Source organism: Carcharhinus amblyrhynchos, chromosome 5, assembly GCF_965287045.1.
Source record: "Carcharhinus amblyrhynchos chromosome 5, sCarAmb.v2.hapA, whole genome shotgun sequence".
Classification (NCBI taxonomy): Eukaryota; Metazoa; Chordata; class Chondrichthyes; order Carcharhiniformes; family Carcharhinidae; genus Carcharhinus; species Carcharhinus amblyrhynchos.
The window spans coordinates 30,936,584-30,963,095 of record NC_137328.1 but is presented as its reverse complement, the minus strand read 5'-3'; the positions used below and the strand labels follow the sequence as shown (position 1 = coordinate 30,963,095).

The 26,512-nt window shown below is 41.7% G+C and overlaps 1 protein-coding gene across 1 annotated transcript in view; it reads right to left on the bottom strand.

Annotated features, from left to right (window-relative positions):
• Positions 1-573: 573 nt before the first annotated feature.
• The window catches only part of LOC145342937 (A disintegrin and metalloproteinase with thrombospondin motifs 3-like), a 286,375-nt gene continuing 260,436 nt past the window's right edge, over positions 574-26,512 (bottom strand). Inside the window, exons 17-22 of the mRNA XM_080188573.1 lie at positions 22,322-22,485; positions 17,115-17,280; positions 15,516-15,648; positions 13,998-14,205; positions 10,453-10,570; positions 574-4,224 (exon numbers count right to left, since the gene is read on the bottom strand). Of these exons, the coding sequence (XP_080044699.1) occupies positions 3,743-4,224; positions 10,453-10,570; positions 13,998-14,205; positions 15,516-15,648; positions 17,115-17,280; positions 22,322-22,485 (1,271 nt within the window). The 3' untranslated portion in view covers positions 574-3,742. The remainder of the gene's footprint in view (positions 4,225-10,452; positions 10,571-13,997; positions 14,206-15,515; positions 15,649-17,114; positions 17,281-22,321; positions 22,486-26,512) is intronic.

The window sequence follows — 26,512 nt, the reverse complement described above, 5'->3', positions numbered from 1 at the left end:
TTTATCAATTAAAGGATGCTCATGTGAAACTGTTTTAGTGAGGCTGCTATCAAAAATAGAGACGTGATGTCTGACTAAGAGACTAGACATGATGTGGAGATGCTGGCTTGGACTGGGGACAGGCTTAGGGATGATATATTGGGATATCCCATGAGATAACGTGATCTCATAGATCAGGGTGGTTCAGTTTTTTTTATTGGATCATTGCGTAAAGTATGTCATTTGTAACACTTTCGATTGGATTGTGTCCAACTGACTGTGAGCTGCAGAATTGTATAAACCAGGATGATTTTCTTTGTCTGGGGAAGTGGTGTCTCTGGCTATTGTGTCAAGAACCTACCCCCCTTGCTAGCAAGTATAATAAAGACAATCTGTCAGTTATCTTGTATTAACGTGTGTTTGTGTTAAAGTCAAACTCGGAAGTTGAGGTTTTGAAAGTATTTCTTGGAGGTTCCACTGAGTTTGCTTGCTCCTAGCTGGTGAGTAAACAAACACAAGCACAGCAACTCTCCAAGGAATGATGTTAACTGGCCAGTATTAAAAAAAAGGTAGGATTGTGCACTATACCTTTTTATAAAACTCACAAACCTTTACATAGTTAGAACATTACAGGACACAAATGTATTACAAATAAAAAGTTGCTACCAAACAATGAGAGGCTTAAAATGTCACAAACACACCGCTCTCTTTAACTCTGCATCTCAATCTGCTGTTGGGAGATAGAAATTTCCCATCTGTTTGCATTTAGTCATTTGAACACTATGGCCGGATTCACTGAGTCTGTTAGGCCCTGGCAGGAATCCCAACAGCCTGATAAATAAGGTGTCAGACTTAAAATGGGATTCCTATTATGCAACAAAACGGTCTTGATTCTCCCAGCCTGCCACATCAAAGTCCCACCCAGAGCAGGCATGAACCCAATGAATGTTCAAAACTTTTCATATGCATATAATTATCGAGCTGGAAGCCCAAATTAACACTCTCCCCCGATGCAGCCTTCGCACCCATCCAGGAGTTAAGTAGACGTGATTTGGTGTGGCTTCCGAAAATCAAGGACTTGGCACCGTGGACTCCGTTGAGGAGTAAGGAGGTAAGTGCCCCTCTGAACTTATTCCAGTGTGTAGAGGGGGCTATGCTAGTCACCTGGAAGTAGAGGGGTTCATGCTGGTTGGAAGTGAGTGACCTTGGGGAGATTCCCAAGATCCTGGCACTGCCCACTGGCACCCTGGGATTGCTCACTGGGCAGCAGGCAGTGCCAAGGGAGTGGAGCTAAACGGGTGGAGCATACTGGGGTGTCTGGCCATATGTGGGCAGTTGATCAGAGGGATAGGACACACTGCCACTCTGCATTAGGGATCAGAAGGAGGATGGAGGGGGTTAAATAAGGCTGGCCAATGGCGGGGGAGGGTAGGGTGTGGTTGGACTGGTACTCTGCGGGGGAGGGGTGGTCCAGCAAATGGGCGGTTGGTCCGGCGATCGGACAGTGGTAGGGAGGAGAGGATTGGTCTGGCCAATGGGGGACTGCAAAGTCCATCAGTCCATGCAGGTGGGCAGGTTCATGGTAGGCTGTCAGCCCCTGCATTAGCTGAGGGGGTGGTGCTTTGTATAAGGCTGGCTGATATCTGCATCAACAAATGACCCTACTGATAATTTGAAGCTGGAGTCAAATTTATTGATGGGCGTGGGAAAGTCACTGCGCAATTTGGTTGTGAAGGAAGGGATTGGAAAATGAAAAAGCACAAATACAATCAACACCCCAAATTCAAATAGCTTCAAAGGACATTATCTCAGATGTTAGTTTTATTGCTCTGTGCTCCCCAATGCAAAAAACAGCATCAGCAGTGTACGTTTGGAATAAAACAGGCATCTATATTATTGTACAAAAGAAAGCAAATAAAGACAAAATAATTCATATTATTTCCATTCGTAGTCTTAAATAAATTCTATGAAACTGTCTGAAGTTCAGGGGTTGTCATTTTGCAAGCTGAACACTAGCTTCATTCACCTTCAAAAACCTTGAGGAAATTGGCAGCCACCTTTAAAGGCATTGACTTGACTGGATCCTATTTGACTACTGCTAGGACAATAGCAAACATTGTTCTATAGTGTACCTCTACGTGCATCCAATTGTTAGATCTTAACTATGTCTTTTGAGTACACAATGGAGCACACACTTATCTTTAACTTTCTGCCCTGCCATTTGCTTCTGTGCATTTCAGTACTTTTGATTCAATGCCATTGGCTCACCACTTTAAAAATAGTTCCGTTCACCAGTAAGTTTTTAAGTTAGTAATAATGTTACTCATCAATTGTCACAAGAATGTCCGAATTCTATTTTGCGTGTCATAGTAACATTGCCATTTTGGGATAAAATTAGGCTACAATTATTCTAGTAAGTAAGTTTGCTTGATATACCCTGCAGATCAATGTGGAATGTCAGTGGCCTGTGTTTTTGAACATGGAATTTGGTGGATCCTTATCTCCCTTCAGCAATGCATTCAGGTGAGGATATTTCAGTTGGCTGACCAGATTACTAGATCCTGATGTTTTCCGTTATACATACATGAATATTGTATAATAATGCCCTGGAGTGAATGACTGATTGGGTCAAAGGAGATTAAATTACTTTTCCAAACACATCCACACTGAGCAAAGGTGACTCTGATGTGATAGAAAGTCAGCCTGGAACATCTTAGCCTCCAATGAAAATGGAGATCAATTTTACATTTAAAATCCATAACTAGGTAAATAATTGTCCACAAACAATTGGTTTTAGAAGAACATTTAAATCTACCCAATGAGGTAAAGAGCAAGAACAGAAAATTCTGGAAAGGCCCAGGAGATCCAATGGGTACATGGAAGGAAAATGGTTGTATATCTTGTTTTGAATGTAAGCATTCACCAGAATATGAAGCAAGGCATTCTCTGCTTAATTGCTTGCTGACCTGCTGAGCAGTTTCAAATCAGCATTTATTTCAGATTTGCAGTTTAGTTTTACTAGCACTAGAATTGAGAAATTTGCACGTAATTACTGCCAAGCTAAATTGGTAAAGGAACTAGTTATTTTTGCCCGACCCATCATTATACCTGTTGTTCCTCATTACAATTTGTGAAGTATGTCAAGACAGTTTTCAACATCAGGTGCATTTAAAATTTAAAATTTTAAAACTTAGAAATGGTTATGTAACATTGGTAAACAAAATCTTGAGGAACAAACTGTGCTTTTAAAATATAATACTGACTTGCATATACATTATTTACACAACTGTTGCAAACGATTTAAATAATTACTTCATCGATATAAGCAACAATTGACTTTACTGAATACTATTTTATATGAATGCACCATATGTAAACCCTTAAAGAAACTGAGTATCTCTTTATATTTCTTCCTTTGATTTTTCGAACATCATCTGATGAACACAATATAGTCTTAATTTTTTACAAAGACAGCACCAACAAACCTGGATATTTCCTCCTCATTGTGAGAACCTTTGTTTGTTTAATGAGTCCAAAAAAAATGCTGGCCAGTTTATTGACAAAGAGCAAAGTGCCAGCACTTTACTTAAACGTGTTATTTTTCAAGAAGCGACTGACAGTTTAAGTTCATTGACAATGCAGAAAGTCCTTTTCAAATAATGCATGCACCATGATGTCTGTAGTTGTTTCGTTTTATATGGTAATTTTCCCCAAAAGTGTCCGATGTAAGAATCAGCTTCCTTCATGTCTCTACCACAATAGATCATAATGCAGCATGTCTTTCTGGTGTTTTTGCCGCTCCAACTGATGCACGGATAGCTGTAGAACTATTGCCGTTGGCCGTATGATTGCTTTGAATTAAATGAAGCTGATTCTGTGAAGCCACTATTCTGTGAGGCTTACCAGTTGCAGGGGTCTTTTTCTGGGAGGAATTCACATCTTTTGTCTTGCCACGTCCTGGGGTTACTGCAATTGGTTTGTTGTTCTTTGCTCTGGCCAGCCTGTTGGCTTGTTGACCTCTGCTCCTGGATGTGGAGTCAGGCTGATGAGTTGGTGTCATCTCATGGTCAGCTTCAGCCATTATATCCTCCATTTCAGCAGCGCCAGTGAAGAAGGGAGGAGGCAGGGTGCTATTGCGCTTGCTACAGGATTCACAGCAGAGTTTGTTGTAACCGGGAATGGAGCAATAGCGAGCAAGCACCTCCATCTGGCAGAATATAGACTTGTCTCGCAGGCATAGCCCATCTGCAACGTGAACAAGGTGAAATGAAGTAGATTTTCAAATTAGAAAAAGGCTAAAGTATTCCACGTGCAGAACTTAAAATCTATGTACTACGCACTAAATTCCCTGATCACTTGGCCAAGCACAGTAATACAAAGATGTTGGGGGCGATTCTCCCAAAAAAGATTCTAAGTGCTGAATTGGCAGAAAAAAATAGTGTTAATCACGATTGTTTTTCAGTGGAAGTTCAGATGCGAATCTCCCACACTCTGTGCACTGCAGAGGTCACAATTGTGAATATCATTAAAAGCTCAGGGGCGGGGACTATTCACACCGGAGTCTGACAGTTCCAGGCCTCTGCGCTGGCGAAGTGGTCCCAAACAGTCGGACTGCAGCTTGCTGGCCAGCTCAATCGCTGGCCAGCCAGGGACCCTTACAGTGCTGCCCCTCGCGACACCCCAATGGCCTGATTGCGACCCATACAAGTATTCCCGGACAAGCCCCGACCCCTCTCCCCCATCCCAGGGCACCACACCATGCCCCCACAGCAGTGATGACCCCTTCCGCCTGGCTCCCCCTGCACATTCAGCTCACCTGTCTCTCCAGCCCTGACTGATCCCAATGCAGAATGGCAGCGGAACCACCACCCCCCTTCCACCGGCCCTGCCCACTATAGGCCTGACCCCCTAGTGCTGTCCCCTTGGCACTGCCCCTTGACACAGCCTGATGTCTAGTAGGCAGTACCAAAATGCACCCAGACATGGGCACTTTGCCCCTTGGGCAGTGGTGGCACAGGCTGGCACTGCCAGGGTGCCCATGCCTAGGGAGCACCACCACCACCCTGTTGCCCAACTCCTGAGGGCCCCCAGTTACCTCCCTTCACTCTAGCAGGATCTCCTGCTAGTTCACCAAAAGTGGGAAGCTACTCTAAACCCCGCTGGAGTGAAATACTCCTGGCGGGGTGGGAGATGCTACTGGACCTCGAGAATTCAGTCCCGGGCCCAATAATGACACCTAACTAATATTAAAAATAGATTAAAATCACTTATCTGTCTTCCTACGCTTCCAGCTTGGTATCAACTGCACCTGCTCTCTGGCTGTGGGAGTTGTGCATGAGCCAGAAATGCATATGCGAGTCCTGCAAAATGGCCAACACATGCAACTCCCAACCTGACGTGCCAAAAAAACTAACGCATTGCAATGGGAGAATCGGGCCAGTTATCAGTTTCGTTGCAATTTCTTTGTCTATTATTTTACAACTATGGCAATTTTCTGCAGAACAGAAGGAGACCATTCTGGACTATTGTATGTGTCGTCTCTGTGTTTGCTTTGTTTATGGATTTAATTTATGGAGAAAGGGACAATGTTTTACTAAATTAGCAATCACATGAATGTTAGCATTACTGTAATGATCAAAGTCAAATCTCCATTTTACTGTATGCATTGTAATGAAAAAGTGAAGTGGTAAAAAGGTCAGTGGGTCAGTAGCTGCTCACACTGCACCTTCTTCCCATATTGCAACTGCTGTCAATCAAGGGCTATTAATGTAGTTATTATCGAAAACATCACTGACATTATAAAGCATTTAAATTGCCTTGGAATTAGTATGTTCATCTACTGTTATCTGTAACTTCAAGAAACTGGCACAACAGGCAGCAGGAGCGTGAGACCAGACAGTGTGTGTCTTTAATAGGTAAAATGTGCCCTGCTCTTGGGAAAATACTGTAAATACTCTAATGCATGAGTAGGAGCTATCAACTCATGCTTGGTAACATAGTGGTTATATCACTGAATTAATAATATAGATGTCTGGGCTAATAATTCAGAGACATGAGGCCAAATACCAACGTAGCAACTTGGAAATTTAAATTCAGTTCATGAATTAACTTTTCCTACACTTTGTTTCATGTAAAGGATGATGGTGACTATTTTGAAGAAGAGCAGGATCGATCACCCAGAGTTCTGGCTAATATTTACCTAGTTTTTAGTCCAACCTATTTATTTGATCTTGGGTTCATGTTGCAACATGAACCCAAGATCAAATAAATAGGTTGGACTAAAACCTGGTGTTGTCAGACTTTTCACTGTGTTTACGCCAGTCCAACGCTGGCATACCCACATCATAATATTTACCTCACAGCCAGTATCACTAAACCAGATTATCTGGTCATTATCATCACTTAATTGCTTTTGGGATCTTACTGTGTGCAAATTGCTGTCAATTTTCCTAGACAGGACAACTGATACATTTCAGAAGTACTTCATTAGCTGTAAAGCACTTCCAAGCTACCCTGGGCTCCTGCCACATAGCCATTCACAGCTCCTGACTACTTTTGCCCTTGCCTCACAGCATCTGACTTTGCATGAGTGTGAAAGACACTGCTCCCTGCAGGGAGGGGCCCACAAGGCCTGGATCTCCAGCACTGAGTCCGTCCCTGTGGCTCAGAAGGAAAGAAGAGATAGAAGGAGAGTAATAGTTATTGGGAACTCAATAGTTAGAGGGACAGATAGGAGGTTCTGTCGCAGTGAAAGAGACTCACGGATGGTATGTTGTGTCCTGGGTGCCAGGGTCCATGACGTCTTGGACTGTGTTTTCAGGATCCTTAAGGGGGAGGGGGAACAGCCATAAGTCGTGGTACACATTGGTACCAATGGCATTGGTAAGAGAAGGGATGGGGATTTAAAACAGGAATTTAGGGAGCTGGGGTGGAAGCTGAGAGCCAGGACAAAACATGTTGTTATCTCTGGTTTGTTACCGGTGCCACGTGTTAATGAATTGAGAGTGCAGATAAACACGCAGCTGCAGGGATGGTGTAGGAGGGAGGGTTTCATTTACTTGGATAATTGTAGCACATTCTGGGGAAGATGGGACGTGTACAACAGGACGGTTTGCACCTGAACCAGAGGGGTATTAATATCCTGGGAGGGAAATTTGTTACAGGCCCTTTTGGAGAGTTTAAACTAATTTGTCAGGGAGATGGGAAAACAAACTGCAGTCCAGAAGTCAGTGTTGAGTGTAGTGAGGCACTGAGGAGGGTATCAAGGTCACAGGAGTGTACCAGCAGACAGGGAGGTGGGTTGAAGTGTGTCTACTTCAATGCAAGGAGCATCCGGAATAAGGTAGGTGAACTTGGAGCATGGATTGGTACTTGGGACTATGATGTTGTGGCCATTACACAGACATAGTTAGAAAAGGGACAGGAATTGTTGTTGGAAGTTTCGGGGTACAGATGTTTCAATAAGACTAAGGAAGGTGGTAAAAGAGGTGGAGGAGTAGCATTGTTAATCAAGGATAGTTTAACGGCGGCTGAAAGGCAGTTCGAGGAGCATCTGCCTACTGAGGTAATATGGGCTGAAGTTAGAAGTAGGAAAGGAGCGGTCACGTTGTTAGGAGTTTTCTACAGGCCCCCAAGTAGTAATAGAGATGTGGAGGAGGAAATTGCAAAGCAGATTATCGGTGTGGAGGTCACAGGGTAGTTATCATGGGTGACTTTAACTTTCCCAATATTGATTGGAACCTTTATAGGTTGAATAATTTGGATGGGACAGTTTTTATACAGTGTGTGCAGGAGGGTTTCCTGCCTCAATATATGGATAGGCTGACAAGAGGTGGGGCCACATTGGACTTGGTACTGGGTAATGTTTTGTGGGAGAGCACTTTGGAGATGGTGACCACAATTCGGCATCTTTGATTATTGCAATGGAGAGAGATAGGGCCATATGGCAGGGCAAGGTTGATAACAGGGACAGGGGTAATTATGATGCGATTAGGCAAGAATTAGGGAGCATAAGATGGGAACAGAAACTGTCAGGGAAAGGCACAAATGAAAAGTGGAGCTTGTTCAAAGAACAAACTCTGTGCTTCCTTGATAGGGTATGTCCCTATCAGGCAGGGAGGAAATGGCTGAGTGAGGGGACCATGGTTCACAAAACAAGTTGAGTGTCTTGTCAAGAGGGAAATGGAAGCATATGTAAGGATAAGAAAACAAGGTTCAGTTGGTCGCTTGAGGGTTACAAGGTAGCAAGGAATGAGCTAAAAAAAAGCTTAGGAGAGCTAGGAGAGAGCATGAGGAGTCCTCGGCAGGTTGGATAAAGGAAAATCCCAAGGCCTTTTACTCTTATGTGAGAAATAAAAGAATGACCAGGATGATGTTAGGGCCAGTCAAGGATAGTAGTGGGAAGTTGTGCATGGAGTCAGAAGAGATAGATGAGGCACTGAATAAATACTTTTCTTTTCTTCAGCATTTACCAAGGAGAGGAGCCATGTTTTTGAGGATCAGCGCATGTTACAGCCTGATAGGATGGAGGAGGTAGATGTTCTGAAGTAAGATGTATTAGCAATTTTGAAAAATCTGAGGGTCGATAAGTGACCTGGGCCAGATGGGATATATCTTAGGATTCTTTGGGAGGCAAGGGATGAGATTGCGAAGCCTTTAGCTTTGATCTTTGGGCCCTCACTGTCCATTGGGTTGGTGCCAGAGGACTGGAGAGTGGTGAATGTTGTTCCTCTGTTCAAGAAAGGAAATAGGAATGACCCTGATAATTATAGGCTAGTTAGTCTTACTTCAGTGGTCAGTAAGTTAATGGAAGAGGTCCTGAGGGACAGGATTTATGACCATTTCGAAAGATGTAGCTTAATCCAGGATAGTCAGCATGGATTCATGAGGGGTAAGTCTTGCCTCACAAATCTAGTCATTGATAGTGATAGTGGAGTCGGATACTTTAGGAACTTTCAAGCGTTGGGATAGGCACACAGAGCACACCAGAATGATAGGGAGTGGGGTAGCCTGATCTTGGTTTTGGGCAAAGCTCGGCACAACAACGAGGTCTGAAGGGCCTGTACTGTGCTGTACTGTTCTATGTTCTATGTTCTAAGGCTAACAGCTAACAGCTCAGTGCTTTTCCCCCAACACTGCAATCTGCTGCTGGAGGCCCTGCTACTGCAGGGTATTAAATAAAACCTGGTGGGAACTGTGACTATAATTGTCTGTCCTGATCAATGAGGATACAGGCACTCCATGAGCTACCCTGACAACAGGAATCATAGGTGCCTCATCGCCTGTCCTGATACCAGGATTTCAGGGCTCTTTATGGCTGTCCTAATGGAAGGAATCATAAGCCCCTCATAGATTTTCTGGTACAGACCCTTCAAAAGGATGGCACAGTGGCAGTGACTAGTACCATATATTAAGCTGATCTTTCTACACACTAGCTATGACTGTAATACTATATTTTGCACCCTCTCCTTTCCTTCTCCCGTATGTATTCTACAAACAACATATAGCACAATATATTCTGTATAGCACAAGAAGCAATACTTTTCACTGTATCCCGATACATGAGACAACAATAAATCAAATCAAATCAAATCAAATCCTGCCTCACAGTGCCATGGACCTAGGATTGATTCCGGCCTTGGGTGACTGTGTGGAGTTTGCACATTCACCCTGTGTGTGCATGGGTTTTCTCTGAATGCTCCAATTTCCACCCATAGTCCAGAGATACGCAGGTCAAGTGGATTGGCCGTGCTAAACTGCCCCTTAGAGTCCCAAGATGTGTAGTTTAGGGGGATTAGTAGAATAAATATGTGGGGTTATGAGGATAGGGTCTGGCGAAGATCCTCTGAAGGAGAGTTAGTACAGAATCAATATGCCGAATGGCTTCCTACTCTGTAGGGATTTTATGAAAATTTGGTCTGACATCAAGAGCCACAAACATTGCTTATAATCTGTTATATCATTAGATTTCAAGCAAGGAACAAAGGCAGCACAACATCAACAAATTAAGTAAGGGTATTAAACAAGGATACAAAGTGCAGACATTATTCTGTAATTGTCTTCTTTGATAATGTAAGTCACACAAATGCAGTTAATTTTTAATAGCCTGGTACATTTTTTCAGAGCCAAAGCTGCTGGATGTTTCAGTTTAGTTCACTAAGCGATGGGGCACATGAAAGCTGATGAGGATACACATAGGATTGCTAATTTTGATTGGATTTATTTCATCACATCAATTACAACAATTCATTCTGTTCAGCCATTTTTCCTTATTTCTAATAACATTATAATTAATAAGCAAAGATATTCAAACAAAATGAAAAAAGGAACATTTTTTAGCACCCCTCTGATTTTTCTCCTGACTTGCTTGCTTGCAGCAGTGCCTAGCAGATTAATTTTTAATTTGAGATTTGAAGAGAATCCTGGTGGGTTTGTAATTTCAAATCTGCTGAATGTACCGTCACAGATACATACCAACACAAGGAGGGCGTCTGCAGACTCTTGTAGTTTCCGGCTTCTCACCATCACACTGATCACCTGGACGACATCTGACCTGTCTTTGTTCAATTCCTTCACCACATGTTACAGAACACTATAAAGAATGAAAGACAATCATCAATGGAAAGAACAAACAAACCAGTCTACATTTATTCCGTTTCATCAATGACTGTATGGTACCGCTTCAGACTCTCATTTGGCCTTGGAAAATATCAATTTCCTTCCAATTTCCACCCCTCTCTCACTTCACTAGGTCCCTTTCTGACACTTCACTTCCATTCTTTAACCTCTCTGTCTTCATATTCGGTGATAGACTGACCACCAAATCTCATTACAAATCCATTGACTCTGACAGCTACTTCAACTACAGCTCCACACAGCCTGGTTCCTATAAGGACTCCACCCCATTCTCCCAGTTTCTCCATCCCCATCACATCAGTTCTGACAATGTCACCTTTGGAAATCTGCTTTTTTCCTTAACTGAGGTTGCCCCTTACCTGTGGTTAATAAGACATTCAAACAGTTTCAACCCATTTCCTGCACGTCTGCCCTAACCTCTTCCCCTCTCTCCTAGTCCATGACTGGATCCCCCTTGTCCTCATGCTCCAATCCACTAGCCTCCACATTAAAAGGATCATCATCCACCATTTTCACCAGGACCAGCTTGATGCTACCACGAAACACATCTTCCTCTCACTGCTCCCCCCACTCCCCCGTAAGTATTCCACAGGGGCTGCTCCCTCTGTTATACCCTGGTCCATTCTGCACATCATATGCAACTCCCCATCCCTTTCCCATGGAACCTTCCCTTCAAATTGCAAAATGTGCGACACCTTCCCTTTATCTCTGCCTTCCTCTCCATTCAAGACCCCAAACACTCCTTTCAGGTTAAGTAGCATTTCACTTGCACTTCCTTCAATTTGGTGTACTGTATTCACAGCTCCCAATGTGGTCTCCTTGACACTGGGGAGACTAAATTCAGACTGGATGAGCACTTTGAAGAACACTTTTGCTCAGTCCACAAGCATGATCCCAATCTTCCTGTTGCTTGCTACTTCAACTCAGCACCTTGTTCTTATGCTCACAGGTCCATCTTGGGTCTGTCAGTGATGTCCTGTGCTACCTGGAGGAGCAGCATCTGATTTTGCAGTTAGACACATTACAATCCTTGGGACTCAACATTGAGGAGTTCAGCAATTTTAGATTGTGACTTTCGCTTCCATTTTAAAATCCCCCTTTTCTTTTAATATCGCATACATGTATTGCCTCAAATGTAAACCAACCCCCCACTCCACCTCACACCAGGCCATCTATCTTTTGTTCTTAAAGTTGGTACTTCTTGTTGAGTCCTCCTTCTCTACAGTTCTGATGAAGAGTCTATGGACTTGAAACATTGCACAGGATTTTCCAGCCACATTTGCTCAAAGGTGAGAAAATCCTGCCCGAGGTCAACTGACCTTTGCATGGTCTGTGTCCCATCCATTATGATTCTACTGGTGGGCAGGACAGGAAGATTCAGCCTATTAACTCTGTTTCTCTCCTACTAGGTATTGGCAGACTTGCTGAGTTTTTCCAGTGCCCTCTGTTCTTGTTTCAGATTCTAGTATCTGCAGTGTTTTGCTCATTCTTGCCTTTTTTAATGTCTTTTATGGTGATGAATATGTAATCACTAACATGCACCCCAGTATTATATAGTGACCTGCACTTAATAGTATTTAATCCCAGTGTTGTACAATAACTGACCTTTACATACCAGCACAGTATCCCACCATGGTACAATAACAGATTTGCATCCAATAACATCATATCCCACTGTTGTACAATGACAGACTTTTACAAATCAGTACTATACCAGATTGCTGTACAATAACAGGTATGTATACAATAGTACTATACCTCACTGCTGTAACAGGAATTGTACCCATAGCAAACCTGCTATCTACCTATGGCAAATCTGTATCCATCAGTAGCATACACCACTACAGTGCAACAATAGATCTGTACACAACAGCACTGTACCCCTTGTTATGATGATGTAGAAAAGAAACCACAGAATTATACACAGAAATACTGGACTTCAAAAAGACCTGAGTTTTATGTTTTAAAATGGATACAAATCCTGAGGATGGTCAAGAATATGCAATAAGCCCCTGATAGGAATATCTGCAGGGTTACAAAAACAGAAATGGCTGGAAAATCTCACAGCTCTGGCAGCATCTGTGGGGAGAGAATAGGCCCAACTTTTTGAGTCTAGATGACCCTTTGTTAGAGCTCTGTTGGAGCTGGCATTCCTTAACACTCAAAAGGAAGAGAAACTGGGTACCAGTACAGCTTTGAGATAATGAGTCGGTGCTGCTGGAGAGAGATATGGAGAGTCTGCATAGGGCGGCGCAAGGCACCGAGCGTGATTCTCAGGATGTGGCAAGAACAGCAGTCCAAGGAGCATTGTGTGTCCTAGAGGTACCTGTAGTCCTGGGTGGATTTGAAAGATCAGGGGTGGAACTTCATTTGGAATCTACATGGGATGAGTTGGAAATGAATTCAGTCGCTGAGGAAGGAAATATGAAAGTGAGTTTGGGCAAACAGCAGGAGGGAAATGGAAAGCAGTGACAATGCACAGGGTGAAAGAAACAAACGGAAATTCTGTTGGAGAGAAGAGCAGTATTTCTTCAGGGAAGGCATTCCTAGAAGAGAAATGGCAGTGAGTTAAACACGAAGATGAAGCAACATACTGCAGATGCCAGAATCTAAAACAAAAACAGAAAATGCTGAGAGCTGGCCAAGGGTCACCTAGGCTCGAAATGTTGGATCTATTCTCCCCTCACAGATGCTGTCAGACCTGCTGAGATTTTCTAGCATTTTTGTTTTTGTTTCAGATTGTAGCATCTGCAGTATTCTGCTTTTACCTTAGAATGGCGGGGCAGGCTCGAAGGGCTAGATGGCCTACTCCTGCTCCTATTTCTTATGTTCTTATGTTCTTATGTCTGTCTCTAAGTGGCAATGGAACCCCTCCATGTGTTTCCAGACAAAGCACTTTTCAGTATTTATTACCAAGGTGAGACTAGTGTATTTAGGTCCTCTTGAAATAAATATAGGAGGGATTTAAGTGTGTGTGTGTGGTGTGTGTTGAGGAAAAGCAGCAGGTTATACTGAGACAGTTGTACCTTCCTGCCCATCATACTGTGACAGGTATGTGCTCACCAGTCCTGTACCCTTGCTTGTTACCCTTTGGGGCATATTGGGGGGGATATGAATAGTATTCTACCTTTTATTCTTGTTGTGATGGGAAAGAATCACACTCACTTTTTCAAAGGGTACCTACACTGTCTGAGAACCTGCAAAACCGTAATTACTTCTTTTGAACACTTGTATATCACTTGGAAGGTGTCATCATTTTAATTACTGTTCTCCCCCACCAGTAGATGCATCTCCATAACAGAACCAATGCTTGAGATGCATAATAAGTCCTGTTGATTTTTTAAAAATGTTGCCGTTGATATGAAGGCTGTCAGTTCACTGACCTCTAACCAGGGCCCTGTCTTCCATTGTGCTGGGCAAGGCTTTCGATTACAAGCTCGGCGATTCTCCAAGTGTTCGCCAGTGCAGTATTTACTGTGCACTGAGCGATTCCTTCCATCAGGCAGCATCTGCATGCAGCGAACAGTGCGGATTTGGTATCCAGAATTCCCACAGGATTTTGTACAGTGTTCCCATTCCTCTGCTATCCAACTGTAAAGGACAACACCAAATCAAAATAATTTACACAGATCTGAACAGGGAAGAAGGTGAGTAGTAGACCACAATGATTGTTGAGGACTTTCAAACCAGCTTAGGAAGAGCTAATTAATTGAGGATAAAATCTGTAATCGTAAGAATATCGCAGAAATTTCTTTCAGCATAGTGACTGAATTGTAGTGAGGCTTATTTACTTTTATGTCTGCTAACATAGTAGGTTGGAGATGAAGAGGTTCCTACTGCCTTATATACAAAATCCACACATACAACACATTTCCATACGTTATTCACATACAGTACTTATACAGATGGTATAATATCCACACACTGTACTTCCAGACTGTACTTAGAGACTGTGAACACATACTGGGCATACAGGAATACCATTCCCACACACTGTATTCATGCTGACTGAATGTGATCCACACACACTGTACTCACACAGACAGTATAATATCCACACATACTGTTCACTATTCCCACACGCTATACTCACACAGACCATATATGATCCACCCAGTACTCGCACACATTGTTCACTATCCACACAAAATGTACATACTCTGTACTCTATCCATACGGCTGAATATCTGACTCTATGTGGAGATTAAGGGGAAAGAAAAATCAGAAGGCAACAGTGAAACTTTGGAGTTGGATTTTTGTTAAGGCGTCCAAGTGAAAGTGATGTTTAGGAGAGAATTCCAAGGAGCAGTCTTTGAGAGTGAAAAATTTCAGTGAAATCAATTGGTTTACATTGTGATAAGTGTCTATAGGGGTGGTTGTTGAGAAATCCATGGAATCTGGTTTGGTGGCATCTGTCGCTCATTTTGAGGGTTGTGTCCAATCACAGTTTGTCAATTAGTTTACTTGTTATGCAAACTTACACTGAATATTGGAGTAAAAGGTACATATTTAAAAGTATGTTATCCTTACAAATTTGGATGTATCTGTAAAGTTATTGTTGAAGTGAAGGAATAGTGTGAATAATTTACTGGAGTCTCTATTGAAATCTTTCCTATCTTTTGTCTGGTGTAATATAGTTCATTTTTCTGTTTAATAAATGTTTTATTTTTTGTGTTAAAAGTTCATCAGCAGACCGCTGTGATTTTTTTCCAGTAACTACCCACTGTGGTTTCAGAAAAAGACAGGTTTCACCCTGGCATCTGATTTGACCAGTATTAACATAAGCTGAGATCGTAAACATCAACATTCAGAAAAAAGAATGGCAGCGATTATTATTATAGAGAGTGGATTTTCAAGTATGGAGGTGAATGGAGTAGATATCAGCAACAACTGGTACTTACACAGGCAACGTACATTCATGCAGGTTGCACATCCTGCGGATGGGCTTTGGCTTTTTGTCTGCGTCACAGTAGCTACGATGAACCATTTTATTGTCAGTCTTTCTGCGGCATCCATACTTTGTGTATTGTAAACCTAATAACAAAAGTTTAGCGCCCTTTATGAACAAGCACAAACTGTACATATTGTATACACACAAAACTGCACAAAGTAACTTGCTGCATCTACAGAGGGGGCAAAACTTGACTTCCTCTTGGGAAATAAGGAAGGGCAGGTGACAGAAGTATTATTGAGAGATCACTTTGGGACCAGGGACCATAATTCTATTAGTTTTAAGATAGCTATGGAGAATGATAAGTCTGTCCCAAAAGTTAATATTCTAAATTGGGGCAAGGACAATTTTGATGGTATCAGGCAGGAACTTTCAAAAGTTAATTGGGGAGTCTGTGGGAAGGAAAAGGGACATCTGGTAAGTGGCATGCTTTCAAAAGTGTGTTAACCAGGGTTCAGGGTAAACACATTCCTTTTAGAGTGAAGGGCAAGGCTGGCAGAAGTCGGGAACCCTGGATGACTCAGGATATTGAAGCCCTGGTCAAGAAGAAGAAAGAGGCACATGACGTGCACAGACAGCTGGGATCAAGTGAATCTCTTGAAGAGTATAGTGGTGTAGGACTAGAGTTAAGAGAGAAATCAGTCGGGAAAAAAGTGGACACGAAACTGTTTTGGCAGATAAGTCAAAGGAGAATCCAAAGAGCTTCTAAAAATACATAAATGGCAAAAGAGTAACAAGGGAGAGAGCAGGGCCTCTTAAGGATCAACAAGGTCATCCATGAGTGGATCCACAAGAGATGGGCGAGATCCTAAATGAATATTTCTCATCAGTATTTACTGTTGAGAAAAGCATGGATGTTAGGGAACTTGGGGAATTAAATACTGATGTCTTGAGGACTGTATATATTACAGAGAGGTGCTGGAAGTCTTAAAGCATATCAAGACAGATAAATCTGCAGGACCTGATGAGGTATATCCCAAGACATCGTAGGAGACTAGGGAGGAAACTGCAGGTCCCCTAGCCGAGATATTTGAATCATCGATAGTCACGGGTGAGGTGCCTGAAGATTGGAGAGTTGCAAATGTTGTGCCTTTGTTTAAATAGGAGTGCTTCCCGCTGAGTCATGAATGACATTATGGTTAGTACTGTGTACACTAAGTAGTTAATTGGCACCACCTTATAGTTAAAAATCATCAAAATGCAAATGCTAGAAAGATTTCGGGGGGTGATTCACTGCTAAAGCAGCACAGCGGGATGGGAGACATCAGCAGAGGCCATTTTGTGGGCTTCCCGCTGGGTGCCACAGCCTCTGTGAGTCTCCCAGCTGAAGATTTCTGGGGTAGAGCTGATTACAATATGGAAGTGAGTATTTCCATGTCATTAGTGGGCCTGGGACTGAAGTTGCTGTGTCTGCTAGCTTCTCTGTCCCCCACCAGGAATGGTTCACTCCAGCAGGGTTTATAACTGCTTCCCACTAGCGGAAAGCAAGCAGCCGGCCCCGCTGGAGTGAACAGAGACCATGTCTTACTTTAAATTCACACAGAATTACCTCCATCACATGGTTTGGAACATTGGGACCAGCTCTTCAAAGCCCATTCAAATGCGTGGACATCTTCCTGAAGTACATTATTGTTGCTGATGGTTGGCAAGGAGTCCTCATGAATAATATAGTTGTAAGTGAAAGTAGATTTTGTGCTATTTTTGCGAGGAATAATCTGAAAGAAACAGAAGGCTTTAAAGCACAGTACAAAGCCACATGTTATGGATCGCTGAATATTCCATATCTAAATATCTGCAGGTGTTATTTTGATCTAAATTTATCATCGTAATTAAAAATCTCCAAACCAAGCCACTGAGAAATCTTGTGTTTCCATACTTCTTCCATTATCATGTCTTTTGTCTTGTATCATCACCACTTTCATCATTTAATCACCCCTGCCACTAGTCCACCCATTTTGGATCTTTCCCCTGTGATGTTTTTCAGCGCCCTCTGCCCCCCTCCCACCACCAACTCCCAACCTCTTCCCCTGGTCATGTACCTGCCTAGCAGTTGTCTATCTTCAACATCTTCCAGTTCTGATGAAAAGTCATGGAACTGAAACATTATCAGTTCCTCATTCTAAAGATGCTGTTGAATCTGCTGAGTGTTTCCAGCACATTCTGTTTTTATCACTGGGCAACCTACACAGGGGTTTGATTTGATTGATATATAAATATACATTCTCTTTCTCTAGGGACAGACCCAGACTTGCCTGGAGAAGTTAGGCAAGCATTCAGAACCAAGACATAGAGGGCACTATGTGCGCACAGAAGGACTATTGGAATTTAAGTCACCAAATCATGCCATCCTTCGCAAAGATTCACACTGTTTATCAAGCCAGGACCACCCTATCAGTCAGGAGCATGGTTTGCTGGGTCATTTGAAGCTAAGTGGGAAGAATTTAGTCTCAGTCCCTCCACTAATGAGCCATTGTTAGTCAATTATTTATAGTTTATCTTGCGGACTTTGACCTTCTCTGGTTCATGTATCGATTTATTGAATCTGCCCCACTTGCTGCAAACTTCCATTACTGAGTTTGTCATCTTGACACCATTTTCATAGAATCTTACAGCACCAAAGGATGATGAAGGGGCAGTTGGGGCTGGGGGGAGGGGCTGATAGAGATTTACAAGATTATGACAGGCTTGGATAGAATGGATAGTCAAATGTACTGTTCTTTGTTTTTTCAAACATTCACACCTATTCTCTGTTTTTTATCTCTGAGCCCATTTTGTGTATGTGCTGCCACTGTCCCTTTAATTCCATAGACATTTTTTGCTAATATATCTATTAGCAAAATGGTACTTTTATAAAGTGTCTATTGAAAGTCCATATTCACAACAACATAAAGTAAGAGAGAGAATGAGTTAATCAAAGGGCTCAATCAAGTTACATCAAAAATAATTTTAACAATTCAATGCTAACTGTCACTTATTAATTCACATTGATCTCGAGAAGAGCCTTGCATAATTACCATTAATTAATAGTTACTATGGTGTTATTAAACAACTGAAAAGTGCAAGTGGGTATCTGTTGTAGAGAGCTCCATGGTCTTCATAAATTTTGCAACTCACTACCACCTTCTGAAGGACAATTAAGGATGGGAACGAAATGTTGGCTCTACAAGTAATGCTCATATCTCCTGAACAAACAAAAACAAATTCTCATTCATGGGCGCAAAGAATATCCCATTGAACAGATGCATAGCTACAGAAATGCGACAGGAGACAGTGTTTCAGATTCTTGGGGTATTGAGACAAGTTCTGGGACAGTCCTTGTGGAACAATTAAAGAGTAATTGAGAGAGAGTTTAAACTAAATTGATAGGAGGAGGGCACTAGGATGAAGCATTACAGATGAGATACAAGTTTCACAGAGAAGTGACAGAGACAAACAGCATTAATATAAAGAGTAGTTCAGAAATATGAGGATCAGACAAGGTGATATGTGAGGCAGACTAAGATGGGTGTAGAATGCATGCGTGTAAATGGGCAATGTGGTAAATATGGCTGATGAACAGTTAACCATACATCATTATGTTATAGTGGCAGTAATGGACATCCACCTCCAACAAGGAGGAGAATGAGTATTCAATATTCCTGACTGAAAACTTTTCAGGAATAATAGGCTGTAAAACAAGGCTGAGGGGTGGAAAGTGTAGTGCAATGGTATTATTGCACTATTAGAATGAAATAATATAAATGCAGGTTCAAGGTCAGGATTAGATTAAAATTTGAGGAAAAAAGTAGCAACTTTACAATTCTTGTTGAGTTCTCTGCCCCAAGAAAGGTGCAACCCACAGCACGACAATCTTCACCACAGGTAGGGCAAGGAAGCAGTTCCTGAATCCATTCCAGCCAAAACAGAGATCAAACCCTGTGCTATTGGTACTAATCTGATCCACAATGGCCGTCCAGCCAGCTGATCCAACTAGCCCCCAAGATTGCTGTTGCAATATACACTTTTATATATATATATATATATCTGAGCTACGAATATTGGTGGTAAAGACTCCTATTTCTTTCCATCACTTGGCTGATTAGGAATCTCTCCCTGTGGTATTCTACAGCTCCTGTGATTGACATGTCTTGAAGAATTTATTTACAAATTGACACTCAACCTGTTTGGCCATATCTTTCTCGGCCATTAAATCTTGGACCAGGATTTTTATGTCTCACTGTGGCAGATGTGGCAAGCCAGCCAAAAGTTCATTGACTTTGGTGGCGCCAGTAAATCCTGCTGGCAGGTGGAATCGGAAGACTCTACTGTTGGAGTGGGGTTTGAACCAAGAAGCACTAGCAAGAATTGTCAGTCAAATAACAGCTCTCACTCCCCTCTAAGCTGTGCACATATTGCCTGCTGAGTTGAGTGCTTCATTATTCCAAGAATGACTGAGATAATCTGGAAAAGTAGATGTCTCCCTCTGCTGAAACAGTTGCCAGATGACCAGCCCTGCAACTCAGCTAGCAAATGCCTGAGGGATTTGGGCCTGACTCAACTTGGTGAAAATCTGGGCCAAAACATGAAAATACTCAACTGGAGAAGAGTAAATTTCCATAAGCTGCAAGTGAATCTGGCCTAGTTGGATTGGAATCAAAGATTGGTATGTAAAGAACTAAACGAGAAATGGGAGACCTTCAAAGATGAGATTATAGACAAGATATATTCCAAAGGTAGAGCATCCAAAACTAGAACTCCCTAGATGACCAAAGAAACAGAGATTACAGTACAACAGAAAAATAAATCTTATGATAAATATTAGATTGTTGGTTCAGTAGGAAATAAAATATATCTGAGATCCCTTAAAAGGGAAATAAAAAGGGCAAAGAACAAGTGTGAGAATACATTAGAGGATAACATAGAGGCGATCCCAAAGTCTTTATCAACAATATACATACTAAAGGAACAATCAAAACAAGGTTAGGTTGATTAGGGGCTGAAATGACAGTTATTTGTGGAGGAAGAGGACATGATTGAAGAATTAAATGATTACTTTGTAACTACCTTCATTAAGGAAGAGTTTTCTCTCAAAACCAAACTGAAGGAGGAGTTAGAAGATACATTTTACAGATAATAGAAAAATAGATTTGGTCTGACCAAAACTCTATACAACTGAAGGATTTTTTTCCAGATCATGTTTCAGTGTCCTTAAAATAAAAGGCCAACATCTCATTAGTCTTTTCACTGCTCAGAGTATCTGTCTTCACATGGTGGAATGATTTATGCAGAGCAGCTCATACTATATCAATCATTCCATGGTTTCAACCACCCCAGACTTCCTCATCATTAACTGTTGCCCCTTGAGTTAGCCTTTCCATGTTCTCTCTATCATTAAGGCTGCACTTCTATTGTCTGTCTTTGTCCCTGCCTAACTATTCCCGTTCTCACCTAACTATCCCATTGCTGTCCAGGTCAGCCTTTAGTGTTCCAACCTCAAAATAAACTTGAGCTCATCAAAAATGCTGCTGTCCACAGTATAACTCTCACCAGATTCCGTTCACTCATCACCCTCTACTTGCTGGCCCACACCGGTTCCCAGTCAGTCAGATTTTTTGATTACAGAATTCCTTATGTTCAAATACTCCCTGCCCTTGCTCCTTCCTATTTTTGCAACTTCCTCCAGCACTGTAACTCTCTGAGGATTCTGTGTTCTTTCAATTCAGGTCTCTTATTCATTCCCCCTTCCTTTGACCCATCATTGGCAACAGTGCCTTCAGCTTTCAAGGTTTTAAGCTCTCAAATTCGCTTCTTACCCAGAAGGAAAATCAATAAAAGCAGAAAATAAGAGTAGTGGTCTGAACTGATCTTGTATACCTTAAAATGGAACACCAGTAAGAACTGAAAAATATGAATTCTGATCCAAACTGTTTTTCTTAAAACTTACTACCTCCATGACCAAGCTTTTACATGCCCGAGTGTTTCTTTCATTGACTCATTGTAAATGTTCATCTGATTACATTCCACTGGAGAAACTTGGGATATTTTACATAGAAACATAGAAACTAGGAGCAGGACTATCCCAATTGGTCCTTCAAGCCTGCTCCACCATTCATCTTGATCATGGCTGATCATCGAATTCAATATTCTGATCCCACCCTTCTTCCTCACATATCCCTTGATCCATTTAGCCCCAAGAGCTATATCTAATTCTCCTTTAAATCAGTCAATATTTTGGCCTCAACTACATTTTACCACAGTAAATGCATCAAAGAAATGCAAACTGTTGTAATCCAAGAAATCATATGAGGGAATTTGGCAAAGAGGGACATCACATCACATTCAGGAACAGATTAAACATAACCCACAGCCCTCCCTTCTCTGCAAAAAGTCTCAGGATTGCGTAAAATGAGAACAGCTACACTGCTAAATCTGAGTCACTCAAAAGATGAAAAATCTTATGCATACTCCATCATTGCCCGTCCTGATCTAAGAAACACAGAGATTTGAAGTGTTTACACCCAATTAGAATTTCCCTTACACCAACGATCGTCATACCAATACAGGTTCTATTTATTGAACATAGTGCGAGTCAAAGATGGGACACTGTAGTGGCGATGTCCTTTTAGTTAGGAGCTGGAGATCAGTGATGTGGTCCTAAAGTTTTATTTCTACTTATCTGGAGATTTTGGGGCAAGATAATGTTCAAAGTTTGGAACTCGTTAGCCTTAACAACATTTTTGTACTAGAGCTAAATCAGGCGACAGGAGACTCACTCACCAGGACCACCACAGGATCATACAAAGGACCATCAGTATGAAGAGTTTCTATGTCATCCTCCAAGGTGTATGCCCACTCTACGCCCAGTTCAATAAAAACCTTTGTCTTAGGTTTGTCCCCTTTGCCATTCAGAATGTAGTGGCCTGTAGCCTGGTTCTTGACAGCTGAGACATAAAATGAAGATTTTTGTGTTCAAAAAATGCATAATAAAATACATCAAAAAAGTTATCGCAGAATCTTATTTTCTGTTTGCAACAAAGTTGTGCCTCAATTTGATTCAATAACTTGGCTTCAGAAATACTGAATGACAGATATACAACTAAAATATTGTACGGATTAAGGTAATCACTCAATATTATTTCAAACTATGCAGGAAAGTTAGCATGAGTTGCTTGCATTAATAATGTGTTATGAGCAATGTATATATTAATGAAGAATGGCCTTCATATTAAACCGATGTTAGGAAAAACTCTTTGTTCAAACAGTTGGAAAATAATGGTCCAAAAGAGATAATGGAAGACCAGAAAACTTGCAGGGTGTGATACAATCAGTTAAGGAACTAAATGAGAATTAAGGTAATCAAGGAGTCATTTACACTTCTGCATGAATGAGTCTAATAAAATAAGTAATTTATTCAGAGACTGAGCTTCAATAGAGATTTTACATATCACAGGATAAACATTACTAAAGTTAAGATACTGGAGACTAAGCTTTGCTTGGATGTTTACAGTAGTGGAGGGTACATTTTAATGGACATAAAGCCTTTTCTTGTCCTGGATATTTATGTCCTTACAGTCATGTAGGAAAAGTACACAAACATTAATTGATGCTTGCTTTCTGTTATTTTTCTGCTCATTGCAATTATTTTCTATTTGCCATATTTTTCCCTTTCTTATTAAAGGTGGTTAATTTTGAATGCTGAGATATTGTTTCATAAGGCTTGGGTTCGTCTATGATTTTTCTCAAATAGCCATTTTGATAGATGAGCTTCATTGATTCAATAGACAATTCAATAACCAAGCTCAACCATGATCTCATCTGACAGCCTCCCAGCAGGATTCATGCACACAACCACCTCCAGCAAAGATATTCAGGCAGCAGTCAGGAATAAGTGCTTAGCTGATGCTTCGGTTATCAACTAGTCAGCATTGAAGCTAACAATAACATCCATACTAGTGCCTAGGCATAGATAAGGCAACTCTGTAGAACATTTAATTGATCCTACAATCCTTTTGCTCTGGATGACCCATTTATGTACTGAGCAACCTTGCTAAACTACTAGGGGGAGCCCTAAAAATGTAGAAACTACATTGCTAGGCATTTAACCATGATTCTACTTCCTGACATTCATACCACTACAAGGAGGAATTGTTAAAGTTGTCTGTTGACATTATTCATCAATGCATAAAGGAAACCTCAGTAAAGCAATGTTTCACTTTTGAATATGGATGGCTCAAAGCATAGACCTGAAAATTGTCTTTGAAATCTCACATCATTACTTTGAATAATTACGTTCATCTACTGCTGCTATTTTTAGGCCCCTACATTTTATGGTTATGGGTCAAGTGAAAATAACAGTCAGTCTCAGGTTGTCATGCCTCCATGAGACAGATTTTTCTTACACATTAACATTTTCTTTACATTTTAACATTACAAAAACAAATGACACAAATGGGATGCTGGACTTTGAAACTGCAATACTATGGGGAGGATCAAGAGGATCCAGTAATGGTTTGGTAGTAAAGAACTTGAGTATTGCTGAAAAGATACATGCTGTCAAAACTTTCATCCTGGACTCATCAGGACAGTTGCAATGATGGCAAATTTCAAAGGGAGCAACAATTTATATTGTAGAAGGAAAACGCGCCTATTTATTGGCAAGTCAACTCCGATTGATCAAGCCAATGAGAATGTACCAGGGAGCTATTGGTAACCACTCTTTTTATTTATCTCAAAAAAGACACAATGCCTGGGTATGCTCCTTTAGCTTGTAGAGGACAAGTCTCAGTGGAGGGCAGCAGACAAACTTCACTGAGGAGCATTCTGGGAGAAGTCGGCGCATTCACCTCGACTGAAGAGCGGGTTGCAGAAAAACTGGTGACAAGGAGTGGTTAAGCCCAAAACTTCACATTAGTGTTTCTGTCCTTCCCTCCTCCTCTAACCAGAAAGAGGGCACAGACCTTACAGGTAAGAAAGTGTCATGAGACCAATGGATGCAGCTGATTAGTGAGTAAGTCCTGGTGGATATTTCCAAGATGTGGGTATGCCGGCGTTGGACTGGCGTAAACACAGTAAAAAGTCTGACAACACCAGGTTTTAGTCCAACCGATTTATTTGATAATAGACTCACAAGCTTTCGGGGTTAGTCCCTTCGTCAGGTGAATGGAGAGTTCTGGCTTCAGACAGAGGATATTTCCAAACCATATTAAATTGAAACTCATGGTTCAGGTACATTCTCATTGGCTTGTGTTGTTTACATTGGAGTAGAGAAGACTGAGGGGTGATCTGATCGAGGTGTACAAGATTATGAGGAAAACAGACAGAGTGAATAAGGAGAAACTGTTAAATGAAGGGTCAGTCATGAGGGGGACATATGTTCAAGATGAGGAGTGGGGGGTTTAGGGGATATGAGGAAAAATTTTTTTTATCTAGAGGGTGGTGACAGTCTGGAATGTGCTGCCTGGGAGGGTGGTAGAGGTGGGTTGCCTCACATCCTTTAAAAAGTATCTGGATGAGCACCTGGCACATCATAACGTTCAGGGCTATAGGCCAGGTGCTGGCAGATGGGATTAGGTGCGAGTTCATGTGTTTCTAATGTGTTGGTGTGGACTTGATGTGCGGAAGGGACTCTTCTGCGCTGTATGGTTCTATGATTTGAATATGTGTGGTTTCTGGCAATATAATTATGAGCCTGACTGATTTAAGTTGGCTGTTAATGCAATTCTTAACACACACAACTGACTTGCTAACCAATAAGTACCTGTTTCTCATGTCATATAAATTATTGTTCCCTTTGAAATCTGACATTCTTACATCTGTCCTGATGACAAAAATATTCTACAGCATGTCTCTTTATTAGCAATAATCAAATCATGTAATAATTCCTGCAAATGGCTGATCACTTTTTTCCCAGCAAATCCAGCAGCCAATGTCTACACAGCAAAGAGAAGATGCGAAGAAATATGTTGGTTGAGAGGGAACATAGGCCAAGATACTCCCTTCAAATTTTTCAATCTTTTATAGTCACCTAAGGGGACAGATCTTGCGTTGATGTAATGCCTTATCAAAAAGACATCACCTCAACAGTGCAGCATTCCCTCAGCAGTGCATCGAATTGTCAGCCTAGTTTATGCTCTCAAGTCTTAGAATGGGCTGAGCCCACAAAATCGCTGACCCAGTTAAGCCCGATACCAACTGAACCAAGGAGAGGGCTGTAAGCAGGAGCGCTGTATTTTTATCATGCAATCTGCAAAAAATAACTGGCTTGTAATGACATCTTCTGTTGCTGCTCCTGACTCCTATCTACAGCACAGGAACAGGCCCTTCAGCCCTCCAAGCCTGCGCCGATCACGATGCTGCCTAAACTAAAACCGTATCACTTGCGGAATCTGTATCCTTCCAGTCCCATCCTATTCATGTATTCATCTAGTTGCCTCTTAAATGCTGCTATCACACCTGCTCCCACCATCTTCGCAAGCAGCGCATTCCAGACATTCACCACCCTCTGTGTAAAAAGCTTGCCTCATACATCCCTTCTAAACTTTTCCCTATACACCTTAAACCTATGTCTCCTACTACTTGACTTTTCTACCCTAGGAAAGAGCATCTGACTATCCACTCTCCCCATGGTACTCATAATCTTGTAGACCTCTATCAGGTCACCCCGCAATCTTCATCGTTCTAGTGAGAACAAACCTAGTTTATCCGATCTCTCCTCATAGCTAATACCCTCCAGACCAGGCAACATCCTGGTAAACCTCCTCTGTACCTTCTCCAAAGAATCCACATCCTTCTGGTAGTGTGGTGACCAGAACTGTACACAATATTCTAAATGAGACCTAACTAAGGTTCTGTACAGTTGCAGCCTGACAATTTTTACACTTAGAACCCCAACTGATGAAGGCAAGCATGCTGCATGCTTTCTTCATTACCTTATCCACCTGCGTTGCCGCTTTCAGTGATCTGGACATG